This window comes from Carex rostrata, chromosome 5, assembly GCF_964058835.1.
Source record: "Carex rostrata chromosome 5, lpCarRost1.2, whole genome shotgun sequence".
Taxonomy (NCBI): Eukaryota; Viridiplantae; Streptophyta; class Magnoliopsida; order Poales; family Cyperaceae; genus Carex; species Carex rostrata.
The window spans coordinates 3,500,809-3,516,779 of NC_135922.1; the positions used below are offsets into that span (position 1 = coordinate 3,500,809).

General features: G+C 34.5%; 2 protein-coding genes across 6 annotated transcripts; both read right to left on the reverse strand.

Annotated features, from left to right (window-relative positions):
* Nucleotides 1-10,349: 10,349 nt before the first annotated feature.
* Nucleotides 10,350-14,357, reverse strand: LOC144554566 (uncharacterized). 5 transcript variants are annotated; one of them, XR_013511649.1, is made up of 7 exons: nt 13,821-14,357; nt 13,081-13,701; nt 11,797-11,931; nt 11,141-11,238; nt 10,980-11,048; nt 10,829-10,865; nt 10,350-10,700 (listed from the first exon to the last, which is right to left on the reverse strand). XR_013511649.1 is itself a non-coding variant. In XM_078302880.1 (3 exons), exons 1-3 carry the CDS (start codon nt 13,902-13,904, stop codon nt 11,800-11,802), a joined length of 837 nt encoding a protein of 278 aa, XP_078159006.1. In that variant the 5' UTR covers nt 13,905-14,357; the 3' UTR covers nt 11,481-11,799. The 5 variants fall into 5 exon arrangements, 1 of the variants encoding a protein (XP_078159006.1); XR_013511647.1 differs by lacking the exon at nt 10,980-11,048; XR_013511648.1 differs by lacking the exon at nt 10,980-11,048 and having other exon boundaries at nt 11,141-11,468.
* LOC144554505 (putative disease resistance RPP13-like protein 1) lies at nt 14,009-15,956 on the reverse strand. Its single transcript, XM_078302818.1, has 2 exons — nt 14,466-15,956; nt 14,009-14,158 (listed from the first exon to the last, which is right to left on the reverse strand). Exons 1-2 carry the CDS (start codon nt 15,954-15,956, stop codon nt 14,009-14,011), a joined length of 1,641 nt encoding a protein of 546 aa, XP_078158944.1.
* Nucleotides 15,957-15,971: the final 15 nt, after the last annotated feature.

Here is a 15,971-nt window from a genome sequence, read left to right on the forward strand (position 1 = left end):
TTTTAGAGAAATAAATAGAGTACCATAAAATTTGAATGTATTAAAAGAATTACAAAAAGTTTTTAATGACACATTCAAAGTTTGAACCAAGAACAATAACTTGGATTCAAACATTTTTATTTATTTTTATAGCATTACAGTAAGAAACAATTTTTTTTTTTTTAGCTACAAAAATTCGGTCTGAAATATTAAGATACTTCATCTGTTTTATTTGATGATTCTTCTAGTACATTCAAATTTTAAAATACTCAATCTATTTTTCTACAAATATTTTTTTTTATTAAAATAAGTTTTCGTTTAGAAAACCGGGGGGGGGGGGGGGGGGGGGGGGGGGGGGGGTCAATATTGATGGCTCCACCAATCCATTTGGTGGAGCAAGGCACTCTTATCTGCAACCTAACCACTGATTCCGTGAAGTTATTTTTTCTAACCATGTCTATTTATTTCTATTGAAAAAAAAATAAAATCCAAGTTTGGAAGTAAACAAACTTGGAAGTTTCAGAATGATTTTTAATTGAAAACATCGGATTTGAATCAACAACCACAATTTTTACTTAGAAAATAATACAATCCGTGGCTTTCCGTCCTAGTCAATCACGTGTCTTACAAGTGGGTTCCACGACAGTCAAATCAAAATCAGAGACAACTACAACTTCACCTATTTTAAGATTGTTTGAAATATATGGACAATATGATGCTAAATTCCTTCTCAGATAATAAGCTGGAAAGGGATTTTACTAAATTCATTTTCTTGGTGCCTCTCATATGACATTTTCTTTGGCCCACACACTGTATGAGGATAAGATATTTCCTAGCCGCATCACATGAAATTTCCTTGCAATTTTACAATATACTGTTACTTATATTAAAGAGAATCAAAATATTTATGTAATATGTTTTGGTGCAAGGTCTTAGACTAGGATACAAGTTGCGTATCTCGTCGCAAATTAATGATTTTGCGTGTATGTAAATATATATCTCACAAAATACATACCAATCTATGCAAAAAAAAAAAATATATAAATATATACACCAATAACTAATTTCAATAGGAATTAAAAAAAAAAAAAAATCCAATTTTAACAAAGTTAATATAGATTCTTTGCTAAATATATACAATAAATTTTTTACAAGTCAATATTTTAAACAATTTACCTCCCCATTTTTTATACAATAAAAAAGTAGCCATAGTGACAAATGAATTATTCGGATTCGGTTCGGCAGATTAGAAATTCGTGATTCGGAAATAATATAATTCAGATATAATTCAAAAATAATTCAAAATTATATATTGAGTCCGGACTAAATGTAATTTATACTATTGCAATATAACGCCAATTTCCTTGATGCTAAATTAATTATTAACTTAAAGAGATTCATTATACGGATTGTTACAACAATACAAGCTAGAAATTTCTGAGACTTTTGCCTTCTGCATGACATAATGACACATTGACTTTCAACTCCTTGCACTGTTTAGTTTTGAATCAAACTCAGCAGCTTCCGAACAAAATGCGTACAAAACATGAATGATTTGTAAAATTCGTGAATTATTCACGAATAATTTGGTCAACTAAATAATATGTTGTTTCAATCGGCTCGGGCTCAAATTCGAATTATTCACAAATAATTTAAGAATCTTATTACTATGGCACGTAGATGAAAAAAACTCCGAACCAAGCAGAAATGCAACCTATGTCTGCATTGTATCTGTTATTTAAGATAATAAACAAACACAAAGTAGAAGTTATTTTGTGAACTATGTTATTAAAAACTTGTAGCTTTGTATTACTTTATTTCACATGTTACATGTTTTTTAGTTAGTAATGGGTAAATTCATTTTGCGATTGTTGACAACGTTAATTGAATCCATTAATAATGTTGAATACGAAATTGAATTACTTCAGAAGAAACTGACATAAAAAGGCCATTCTTCCCATTTTTGTCTTGGTGCTTAATTGTGTGGGCCCATTAATAATCTAATTACATATTAATCCATAGGCCCAAAATTCATCAATTTTGGATCCGGTCTTAAATGAGACAGGCACTGTAATGAGACATCTTTCGGCTACTAAGGAAGTGTTTGCACAAGCATCAATCTTTGGTACAAAAGCACCGGGTACTAGTCGATTTTACGCATCTTATGAACCCAAATTTCTCTCTGACATTCAAGAGCATACAAGTCAGCCATTAATTTAGATTACATAAATCTACATTTAATACATCTTCAAGATAAAAAAAAAAAATGGAATAAACCTTTTCTAACTTTCGCATCTCATCAAACATAAGCCAATTTTTGACCAGGGCCCTTCAGCACACAGCAACAATGAGACACCTAAAGAGAATGTTAGGAGTTGGTTGATGCTCTAACCCCAAGACCAACCCATTTTATTGCCTGGTTAGGAAATAAAATGGTTATTAGAAACGAAGGTGGGTGTAACCAATAACCAATCTCAGATCAATTGCTTGAAATGAATGTTTGATCCTGGATAAAAGAAAAGATGTCATATACTCTAGTTGAGAATGTTACCAATATACCCTTGGCAGTACTTACTCAACAAATAAGTTAATGTCGGTTGAATATATAATTTAATTTGCACTAGTACAAAAAACTCCTTTACTGACTGTTATTGAGGCGTCAGTGATGGCGCCGCCAGTATAGATACTCAACATTGACGGGTAAAAAACAGTCAGTGTAAATAGCCTACACTGACGGTTTAAAAAACAGTCAGTGTAAGGTGCCTACAGTGACTGTTTTTTTAAAAAAACAGTCAGTGTTGGGTGCCTACAGTGATTGTTTTTTTTAAAAAACAGTCAGTGTTGGGTGCCTACAGTGATTGTTTTTTTTAAAAAACAGTCAGTGTTGGATGCCTACAGTGACTGTTTTTTTTTTAAAACGGTCAGTGTAGGGTGCCTACAGTGACTGTTTTTTTTAAAAAACGGTCAGTGTTGAGTGCCTACAGTGACTGTTTTTTTTTAAAAACAGTCAGTGTTGGGGGTGCCTACAGTGACTGTTTTTTTTTAAAACAGTCACTGTAGGCACCCTACACTGACTGTTTTTTTTTTTTTAAAAACAGTCACTGATGGTTAAAAAATAGTCAGTGTTGGCGTAAAAATTTTGGCATGGTTCTGCCTGTATCGGGGCTAGCCTCCATATTTTTGCTAGCCATATATATTACTATATTCATTGACTGATAAATAGAAGATCATGCAAATAATGTACACAACATAAACAAAAGACAACACAATTTAATAACATAACATATTCATTCACAAAAAAACCACACTATAGTAAAATTTACATAACACATAGTAACTAAATATACATTTGAAATTAACAACATTGCATTTGTTATAACTAGTTTAGAAGTTGTCCAAGAAAAGTGCACACCATTGTCGTGTTATTGCATGAAGTTGCGTCGCTGTATATTTTTCTGTTAGTAAATCACACTACATGAATACAGATTAAGAAGTTAATTTTATCCAAGTTATATGAAAAATGAATCAAGTTCAATCATAAAATACATACATTAGGAAAAACGTCAAATTGCATAGTGACTAGGTCTTGCATGTGTTTCATGACAGAAAATCCACACACCTTGCCACCTTTTTGCCTAGGGCTCTAAAATGTTCAATGCAAGTAAAAATAACAATTATATCTCATCTCATGTCCCACAATAGTACCACAAAACTCAAAATTTTAAGTTAAGTAAAATGAATAAGCAAAATCACAAGCACCAGACAGTAACCAGACCCATATCAGGACAAAACAAGGAACAAGAAAAAGGGCAGAGGCAACACAATCGGACTTGGAACAAAGAAAAAGGGCTAGGTAGCTCAGCCAACACAAAAGCAACACAGCAGGACTGGTACCAGCACAGGTACCAGTACAACTAGCACAAAGAAACAACAAAGGATGGTACCAGCACAGAACCAGTTGAATTGATCTTCTTCTTCTTGGATAAACCTTTGACATCGCATGAGAGAGTGAGAATCCCAAATTGTTTCATCCTCTCCGTATTCAAGTTGATCCTCTCTTCCCTGGCCTTTTCGGTGCCCAATGGAGTTTTTCCCATTTTGACCTATTGATCTTTTCAGATTTGTCAAAACAGTTCAAATCAATGTTATCAGACATAGTTATCAATTTTAAACATGATTTCGAAATTAGATATGCATGAGACATACTCATTTTGAAAAATCATCAAATGCTCTTTTGAGACACTCATTTTGATCCTTGCATTCTTATTTCAGAATATTTACATATTAATCCCTTTCTTTGATTTATTTACAAAATAATAGTGTGAATGTACTGAAACAGTGGGCTATTCCCATAATAATTTTGTAAAGTAGTTTTTTTTTATATATTTCACATGTATGACCACTGTTTCATCAACTCAATTTACTTACATGTATGTGCATAGTTACTAATATGATCTTATGAAATATAATAGACATATTAGTCCAAGAACAGACTATTGTCATTTTTCTAACCTCCATCCCCGTGTCTCATATCAAAACTGAAAATTTGTATGCATAAAAATGAAAATGCACTCCTATTCTAATAGCACAATCTTACTAGATCAATGCTGTGGAACGAGATAGAAAAAAAATATTGACTGACTTATATTGAAAATAAAAATAAAAGGTCATAATTGAAGACAAACCTTGAAAAAATGATACCACAGTCACAGTGGTACGCCCTAGTACCACAACCCTTCACATGCTCCTTCCAATCAGACTGCACTGCATACCACTTCTTTTCACCGTGCTTTCTCAAGTAGTGTTTCTTTATACCGGTCAAGTCACCCAGATTTCCCACACATACTGGATTGTTGTCACAAGGGTTTTTGGAGACAAGGCTACTACTTCAGCAACAGATACAAAGTGTTAAGGCTGAATTCAATGCTCTTTTTCATTTTTTATCTTCTCTCTTACCGAACACAAGTGCAATACATTGAACACAAGTGCTCTTTTTCATTTTGCTGTATTGCATGATCACTGGTTAAAGGCGGATAAACCTTTTAACCAGAAAATCTTAAAGCAAAGTGAGGTACTAATTAATGCAACACAAATAAGCAACAAAATAACTAGAAGAGTTTGACTCAAATCTGATTCATTCAAGTTGAGGACCTAACTTTCTCTTCTGTATAACCTCATTTGTTGTTTCCTTTCACGACAAAATTTTGATTTACTATCTTATAACATGATGTTGATATGGTTTACATAAAACAAGACTCGGTAGTCGGTACATATCATGCATTTCATCGAACACCTTTAATGCATTAATGTATTCAATAAAATCATCTAAAAAATCCAAGCTTTTCATCAAACACCTTTAATGCATTAATGTATTCAATAAAATCATCTAAAAAATCCAAGTTTTTCAAGTGCATGGACTACTAAACCGAATTAAATGATGAAATGGATTACTTACGGTATTTGTGCTCGGTGCTCGGTTTATGCTCAGAGAGAGCGAGAGAGCAAGGCGGAGGTGGAGGTGTGCTCGTCGAGAGTCAGCGGGATTTGCAAGACAGCAGGGAAATGAAATTTTGGTCTCTTTGAGAGATTTGGAAGACAGCGGGGTTTGTCTCTCCTAGAAGAGGGAAATGAAAATTTTTTAGCGGCTGATCGAAAGGAATAAGATCTTATGAAAATTTTGGCGAGTGAGAGTGAAAGGGTAGGGTTATGAAATTATGATTTCGGCGAGTTGAGAGCGAAATTTTTATTTTGGAGGGAAACAAAATTCTAAAGCTAGATTTGGACTCATGTGTACAGTCAGAGAGGGAAATGAAAATTTTAGAGGAGGGATACGGAAGGACTTAGTTTTGAAAATTTCAATAGGTAAAATGACTAACAGTGACGGTTCAATACTATTAGACAGTCAGTGTATAAAATGACTAACACTGGCGGTTCTGAAATAAAAACAGTTAGTATAGGATATCAACACCGACGATTTCGAAATAAAAACAGTCAGTATACAACTTCAACACTGATGATTTCTAAATAAAAACAGTCAGTATTGTGTATCAACACTGATGGTTTTGAAATACAAATAGTCAGTAAAGTTATTAACACTGACGGTTCTGAAATAAAAACAGTTAGTGAATGAAAAATTACAAAAAAATTGACAATAAAATAAACATGAAAGGAAGTTTGGAATCGGACCGTTCATTTTCAAGCAGAAAATCAACGGTCGATTTGCAGTAAAATCATTCCAGATCTGTTTTAAAATGATCGAGGGAAAACATTGAACATAACCAACATAAAAGTTTGGAAGTTTTATTATGTATGAGTTTCGATCTAACACGAAGTGTTTATGGCCATACGATGCTTCAATTTTCGGTTAACTAGATGGATGGGTTAATAAGAACAAATTTTGATCAAACTTGGATATAAGACAATGAATACAGTGCTCTTTAATTTAAACGGTTCCGATCGACCCACAGATGATATATTCTCGTGCATCTTCATTAACTCACAAAACAAGAGTTTATGTTTCATGTTCATGCATAGAAAGATGTGAGTCATATATTCAACATGGATGTAATACTATATAATTTAATGTGTCAAAATCATTTAGTTAAGAAATAAACATGTTATAATATTAATTATTGAATAAATATTACTAATATAAATTCCATTAAAAAATATTTTTTTAAATAGAATATGTTAAATTTTACTAATCACGTAGAGTATACTATCAACACTGACCCTTTTATTAAAAAACAGTCACTGTAGGGTTAGGTAACACTGACCCTTTTATTAAAAAAACAGTCACTGTAGAGTATACTATCAACACTGACCCTTTTATTAAAAAAAGTCACTGTAGGGTTAGGCAACACTGACCCTTTTATTAGAAAAACAGTCACTGTAAAGTATACTATCAACACTGACCCTTTTATTAAAAAAACAGTCACTGTAGGGTGAGGCAACACTGACCCTTCTTTTAACACAACAGTCAGTGTTGGTGTACAGCTCAACATCGATGGTTTTTTTGAAAAACAGTCACTGTAGGGTGAGGCAACACTGACACTTCCCTTAATACAACAGTCAGTGTTGGTGTACAGCTCAACACGGACAGTTTTTTAATAAAAGGGTCGGTGTAGGTGGTGATCAACACTGACGGTTAACAAAAAAAACAGTCAGTGTTGATTCACTGACGGTTGTTTACAATTGAACAGTCAGTGTTGAAATTCTTCTTATTTACGATTTTGCCACGCAGTCTCTATACTGACTGTTACACGTTAAAAAAGTCGGTGATTGAGGGTCAGTGAAAGGGTTTTTTGTACTAGTGTTGATAGGGTTTAGGAAATGTAACATCCTGATTTTTTTTTAAATTTGAAATAAAACCGTAATAGAAGGAATTATTATAATGATGTAAAATGTTTAAACATATTGTGTATGTTTAAAAATAAAACTGAATAACTATTTAGGAATTTTGTTTTTGGTTATTAAATTACATTAGTGATAATATAGGTTGTTGTTGACCATGAAATAATTTATAACTTATTTCACAACATGTAATTAAAATTTATTTTTAATCTTAAGAAGCCAAACTTATTTCTGAAAGTTATAAGGATTTAGTGCAAATCGATTTAATTATAATAATCAACATCCTTACAAAAATCGAAAATCTCTTTTGTGCCGAACATTTTTAAAACTTTTATTCCTTTGAATAATTAAATTTCTAATTGGTTAATTTTTTTATATATTTAATTGGGAAATAACAATAGTGAAATTATTTCCTTCCTTATTCGGTGTCTTCTATTCTCTTTTGGAAAATATATTAAATAGCTAAAGGAATTTCTTTTGAAGCTTTCCGTGGAGGAGACACCTGTACAGGTCATGTTAGTCACCTAAACAGCTCATGCTTCCACCTAACAACATTAATCCTTTCTTGCCTTGCCGATTGATAACTTCTCTCTCTTTTATTCCTTGGGGAATCCGATGGGCATTTTTATTCTTGCTAAGTTTTTCTTGTGTAAATCAACCCTCACGGCAACCTTTCTCTTTGACCATTTCTTATCCTTTTCTCTTCTCTGGAGAATTAAACTGAAAGTGAGCATGAAAGATAACAGTGTGCGGAGCCGTGGAGAAACTGAACCATGAACTCTTTTGTTGATTGTGGATAACTAGATGTAAGCCTCGATGCTGGGAGAAGCTGTGGTTCGAACTTCTCAACTGGGCGCGCATCACCTAATTCTTGAGAGCGAGAACAAGCGACTATATGACGCATCGATATCACAACAATGATCTAATCACAATGTACCCGACAGTACCAAGGTGCGGATTTCGAGTTATTCTCAGATTCCTCGAACTAATTTTGTTGATTGTTGATTACTATATTATAATTGTTGGTTTAGCTTGCTTTATTGTTGATTGCTTGCTCATAGTTGTTGATTTTACTTGCTTGATTTTTGATTGCTTGCTTATAATTATTAATCTGTGTTGCTTGAAAGATATATAGTTAATATAAATGAATTATGGGGGCAATAATTAATGTTTGCAAGGCATGCATCATTATTATGATTTTCAAATTGCTTAGTGAGGTAATTATTGTAGTTTCCAAATTGCATGCTAAGAATACTTGAAATGCTTTAGGACATTATTATATTTTTCTTAAGCTAGTGCATGACATGATACAAAGCACTCTCATTAAACATGAGTTTGATTTAAATGACCCATTTGCATGATATGGATGCATAAGTATTTCTTCTAAATGCATGACATGAATGCATAAATTTGCATGTAAGGCATATTTTATTGTTTGAAGTACTTGGTATGCTTGAATTGACTTGTTTGAATTATATTATGCATTGTATTTATTAGTTGAGTGAAAAGGATGCATGCATGAGCATATTTTTATTTTGAAATGTATGCTTGACATGATTTGGAAAAGAATGATTTGAAATATGATACTGTGAACTGTATTAAAGAACCAGATGTCTGAAACCTGACGATCATGTATGCGCCCTATTAGGGGTAAGCGTGTAATTTCTGTTATGTAGGCGCTGAACTTGTAGCGCATAACAGAAATTGCATAGGCGCCATATTCGGGGTAAGCGTGTAATTTTTGTTATGTAGGCGCTGTACTTGTAGCGCATAACATAAATTGCATAGGCGCCATATTCGTGGTAGTGCATGACTCGGTTATGTAGGCGCCTGTACTTATAGCGCATAACTTTAGTCATGTAGGCGCCCTATTCGGGGTAAGCGCATAATTTCAGGTTATGGCCATAACAGAAATTGTGTAGGCGCCATATTCGTGGTAGCGCATGATTGGAGTCCTGTATGAGTCTGAACAGTCATGTAGGTGCTGAACTTGTAGCGCATGACCGGAGTCATGTAGGCGTTGTACTTGTAGCGCATGACCGAGTATTGTAATACCAAAACGATTACCTAGTAAATGATATTTTATTCTATTATGAATAGTCGCGAAGTCTTAAAATTCAGCACATGAACTTTTTAAGTCTATTGCACATGAGCATTGCATGTTATAATATTTATTTTGCTTCATTGTGATAGTTATCAATTGTCTCTGACTTACTGATTTTCTTTTATGGTATTTGAGCATTTCTTTTATGTGATATATTGTATAATTATACAGCATGTAGAAGTAATTTTACAGTATTCGCACAAGTCAAAGCTGTGGACAAATGGTGGACAAAAGACTGTGGACAATTAGACGCTTCCTTTCTTAAAGTGAACTTATATTTTAGTTTCTTGATTGATAATAGTTGGTAAAACTAAGATTCTTTGATTATTATATTATTCTTGTAGTCTATATTGTTTTTGCTCGGTGTTGTTTTAGTTTCAGTTGGTTGGATCTGAGGATAACTCGACTGGAATTGAATACCGCACTGGGAGATTTCCAATCTCTCACCATTTCACTTTGTGGGTTCCAGGTACAAAGAACAAGAAATGAAAACGACTTGTAGAACTTCAAGATTTGCGGGACATGCCACCAAGTTTTTACAGGTATTGTGGCTCTTGTCTATGTCATAGGTAGTATATGTATATATTTATGAGATTGTTCATGATAATAAAAATCGCCTTGCGCTGACAGCGCGGCGGGTTGTCGGCCCCGTTGTCGGGGTGTGACAGGAAATACCATTACTCAAGTGGACAATAGTTCCCTCTAGCAAATATCAAATATAACCGGACTACATTCTTAGGTGTGCTATTAGTTGTTGCACCTTACTAGCAAAGTCATTATGTCTAATTTCAATTGAAGTGATCACATAGTTATATGCTACCGAAGATTATCTTAAGTAGTTCATGTCCGCTGAATCCACTTTGAATGTAAGTAATTATGTTAATGTGTAGGTTAAGCTGAATTCGCCTGACAAGTAACAGCTATAACTGCTGATTCATCTTATGCTTTTTACTTAATTAGTTTGCAATTCTTACATTTTCTAGTTTCATCAAGCCATGAAAACCTTCCAACAAAGCAAGCCATGGGCATTTTATTATTAAAAGAACCTTGAGAGTACTTCAAATGGTTCTGAACCCATAGCAACAACAAGGAGCTCAGCTTGTCAGAAGAATCCAGTTCCAGGAACTAGAGTAATAGTGGCCGTGTTTTATCTTTCCAATTGCGTAACTGTGGACAATATTATATGGGTTATCAGAAGAATCCAGTTCCAGGAACTTGAGGTTGCAGTGGTTATCCAGCCTTGTCACCGATATGTCCATAGTCCCTTAAAAACAAAAAATACATTACAAGTAAACAGTTACAGGATAACCAAATTCCATTATAAGTTCAAGAAACAAATGATGAAACCTGTTCTTGTCAGGAATTACCAGAAATCATTAGTACTGTACGCACCAGTTTGAAAACATAACAGTCATTGCAAGAGTAATCTCTGCTAAATAAAAAGAACATACATTAACAAGGTTGTAGTGCAGCAAATAAAGTAATAAACTCTGGTAAATAACAATCCTGAAATGAGAAACCAGCCATTGGAAAGGTAAGCTACCACACCACAATTTACTCGAATAAGAAAGAAACAAAATGAATTCCAAGTCTTCAAAATCAGTTAAGCAACCTGGTTGGAAGTTGACAACTCATAATTAATCAAGTTTTATTTAATGTTGTATATTACATTATCACCAGTATCTACTGTTTGCATATACCAACCTGGTAGTGCTGAAACACACAGGAATAATGATTCAAAACTCCAAATACTTTCTCCTAAATATATGTTGCGCACCCATCTCATCACCCAGGAAATGAACCTAACAAAAACGAACATAAAAACAAATAAAAAACTTGTTCCTATAATGGAATGGAAAATTTTACCCTGACAAAAACTGAAAATACCCCAAGGACCCCTTTCTTCCAACTTTTCTGAAATGCTCACTGTTCCTTTTCTTTTGGCAAGCATGGTACCTCTTTCTTAACCTTGCAAAGATTATCACTTTGCATGAAAAGAAATTATAGTGCAGAAAATGACATATCTGATAATCTGAAGACAAAATGGAAAAGAACTAATATTAAAAATGACCAAAACACCCAATATTGAGGTGTAGTCCCTAACGTTTACCTAGAGGTAGGGATGAATGACTCCCTTAACAAAAAATTGAACCTTTTTAGTTAAATCTGTAACCAGTGGTAAAACTAAAATTCAACAAGATAAAAAGGCAAGATGCATAAATAACTTGAAAAGCAAGTAAAAGAGCAAGAGTAAGAACGTGCATGATTTGTTAACAGAGTTCAGACTAAGAAGCTAGACTCCAACTTTCTTGGAGCCACTAACGATGCACCTTTGTATTTCTCAATAACAAAAGAATTACAATTTAAGTTGACGCATCACTTTCCAGTTCAGCGCTTTCCTGTTCACCACCTTTCAGTTCAGCTTCTCTATCACTACTTTCCTGTTCATGGCTTTCTAGTTCAGCTTCTCTATCATCTTGGGGGTTGCCAATCATCTGCAAATGAATATTAGACATGACATGCAAGTAAGTTAGGATTATTCTAGAAGATTTTATGTTGTATATCAGTATAATACAAGCTTTTTAGTTTTTATTGTTTTGCATCATGGTATATTGTAATTGTACTATGCTTTATGAATCAATCGAGGCTTGATCATGGAATTCCAGAAAATTTACCCAAAATAGTTGGTACAGTTTGGGTTTGCTATTAATCATAGTAGGAAAAATCGGTATCGGGATCGGGATCGGTCCCGGCCGATACCGATACGGGATCGGGGTATCGGCCGATTCGAATCGGAAAATCGGACTTTTTGATCAGAAGCTTGTTTTACACTAAAAATGAGGAAAAAATTGATAAAAAAATTAATTTGTCAATAATTTATGTTTAGATAAATAATTACAATCAAATAATCCATTAATACAATATAATAAATAAATAGATATCATTATTGAATACATAAATAGTAATAGACATTAAGCTAAAAAAACAAAATCAGATTTAGGAATTTCTTTATTGAATACATAAATAGGTATCATTAATGGCCCAAATCCAATTGATGAAAATAATCCCTACATCTCCCAACACTAAAACTGAAAAGAAAAAAGAAAAAAAAGAAAAAAAAAACTGATGAACAGTGAACCCCAATCAGTGCCACTGCCAGCGGACCCCAACTTCTCTTTAACACTCTGACTGAATAGCTCCACTCAAGTTCTCCCTTGTTAAACCAGACAAGTGGGCCTTTTCATTATGACAATGGGATCGTGAAATAACCCTTCTTCTCCAATTAGCTTTTGACCCAGTCAAAATTGCATATTTCATCCCCAAATCCAATTTGAAGTCGTAGGCTCGTAGCACTTCGTTTTTTTTTGTGAAAATTCGCTCCAAATCGTGAGAATCAACGTCAATAATCGCTCCACAGTAGAAGAATCGACGAAAAATCGCTTGATTCGGCCAATTTGAACCAGTTTTTGGCTGAAAATCGCACACCGAGGAAATCGGGCCAAAATCGGATCGGCAACGGCCGATACCGATCCGTATCGGCCGATTATTCCTACTATGCTATTAATAAATATATAGTCAGAGGGTCTCTAGGATCTAAATAATTAATAATCCAATATAATTTATGTTTAATGTTGTACAATGACCTCGTAGGAAGTGATCCAATTGCTCTGGCACCAGTTTCTCAACAGAGGACAGTCACCAATGATAATATGAGGCCTGAATTGGATGCTTTCAATAGCAGGAGAGATGCTTATGTTCCGACAGTGTAGTAGTTCCACTTTTTTCAGTTTCACCAGACCATGAAAACCTTCCAACATAGCCAACCTTGGGCACTTCTTTATCACAAGAACCTTGAGAATGCTCGAATGGTTTTGAACTGATAGCAATGGCAAGGAGCTCAGCTTATCACAATAATTCAGTTCCAGGAACTTGAGTGGGAGTGGCAGTGTTTTATCATTCCAATTGCATAACTCTGGACATAATGATATGCTCAAGCACTTGAGGTTGCTAAGGTTATCCAGCCCTATCACTGATATGATGTTTGTGCACCTCCTAATCTCTAGTATCACCAACGAAGCCAGATTTAGAATTACATGTTGACAGCTCACTCCAACTGATGGTGCACATATTAATGATTTCACTTCTTGAAAATCTTCTTTTGTTAAGAACAGTTTAAATTGATTTTCTAGTAGTGGAATTGTGGAATCTAACAGATTGATCTCATAATTGCCAGATAAATTCAACTCATTAATCGTTGTGTCGCTCTGTTGCATAAGTAAAATAAATTAGTTAAACAAGGTAGAGTAATGAGTAAAACATAGTGTTTAAAAAATGTAGAGAAATGAAAAAATTGTAAAATGCTCATCCCATGTTGATCATGTACCTGGTAGATGTATCTATCTCCCAAATATAATCTGGGACAGTCATAAATTTCACACTGCAGTAGATTCAAAGTGTTCAGTTTCATCGGGCCATGAAAACCTTCCAACACAGCCAGCCTTGGGCACTTCCTTATAACAAGAATCTTGAGAGCGCTCGAATGGTTTTGAACTGATAGCAATGGCACGGAGCTTAGCAAATCAGTTCAAGGGACTCCAGTGATAGTGGCAGTGTTCTATCATTCCAATTGCATAACTCTGGACAGTATGATATGCTCAAGCGCTTGAGGTTGCTGAGGTTATCCAACCCTGTCACTGATATGACTTTTGTGCACATCTCAATCTCCAATATCACCAAGGAAGCCAGATTTAGAATTACATGTTGACAGCTCACTCCAACCGATGCTGCACATGTTAATGATTGCACTTCTCGAAAATCATTTTTTGTTAAGAATAGTTTAAACTGATTTTCTAGAAGTGGAATCGTGTAATATGGTAGACGGATCTCATTATTCCCAGATAAATTCAACTCTTTAATTGTTGTCTCTGTTGCATAAGTTAAATAAATTAGTCTAAACAAGGTAGAGTAATGAGTAAAACAATGTTTAAAAATTGTTGAGAAATGAAAAAATTATAAAATGATCATCTACCTGGTAGACATATCCTTCTCCCAAATATCTGGGACAGCCATAAATATGAACCCTATGGGTGGAATGTAACACATCCTTCGCAGGAACATGTTCCAATTTTGGACAGCCTTCAAAATAAGCTTTTCCAACAGAATTTAAGCCTCTGTCCGTCCAATTTATCGAGATTAGCTCTACATAGTTTGTGATTGTTAAGTTCTTAAATATTGACCCAATCTTGATTTCACGAAAGCCACAGTTGTGTATCATCAAGTTTAAAGGTCGATCTAGAATAGTTTTGAGTTCCAACTTTGGGCAGTGCTCAAAACTAATTGTTTCAATAGAGTTTAAGCCCGTGTAGCTACAATTAATCGATTTTAGCTCTACACTGTTGTGGCTTGTTAGTTCTGATGGATAACTTAGGAATGTCAACTTTGGGCAGTCTTGGAAAGTAACATCCCAGACGTTCTGTGGAATTGTTGGGATTTTCCATAATTTTGGGCAATTTTCTAAAATGAGACTCTTTAGACATGGGAAGTCGCCATCATTTGCTTGCCACTCAACCAAATTGAGCATGTTCCTCAATTTGAGGATTTCAAGTGATGGGTAACTAGGTTTCTTGGGATGCTCGGAAGAATCATATTCAACCAACAATGAATATGTGCTAGGCTCATCTCCCAGATTTCTAAAACCATCTCTACCTGATATCTCGAGAAATCTAAGATGTTGCAGTTGACCAAATGGTGGTATGCAGTTAGGCTCAGTACAGAGGTTAAGAGAGAGTTTTGTCAGTTTGGGGAGCAAGGGATTAAGCAACCAAGAAGGGAAAACTCGCCCTTGATAATTTAATATTGCAAGTTTACTGAGGTTATCATGAGGTTGGAGGCTCTCGAGTACAACATTATGTATCTTTTCATCATTCTCAATCTTTGCATTGTTACTTGAATGGTCAATTAAATGGAGATGGAGTTCTCCATCTCTGAAATCCTCCATACCACAATCTTCCTGAAAGTTTAAAATTAACTCTTGTAAATTTGGCTTTGATGCAAGATTGGCATTCCTGCAGAGTTCGACATCAACAATGTTACTGAGCCCTGATATGCACAACGATCCCCTAAGCTTATTCATATCCTTAAGCACTCTCAGCCCCTCAATTATGCCATGATCCATGACACTAAAACACCCCCTTAACTGTTGGAGAGTTGGTAATTTTTCAATCACTGATGGCATGTAGGTAACAGATCTAGGTAAATGTAGAATGTGTAGCCTAGTTGACTGCTCTATGCGCCTTGGTAACTCTTTGAGTTTGTCACAGCACCTTAACGATAATGTTTGCAGGTTAGGAAGTGGGAAGGTAGATTTAGGTAAATGATGGATTACATAACTGTTCAGCTTAAAGTACCGAAGGTTACTAAGGTTTTTCATGTTTTCAGGTAACTCCTGAAGAAAATGGCACTCCAGAACCAATGTTTGGAGGTTGTATAGAAGGCATAAAATTTCAGGAAGCACTAACATTGTCATACTTTCAAT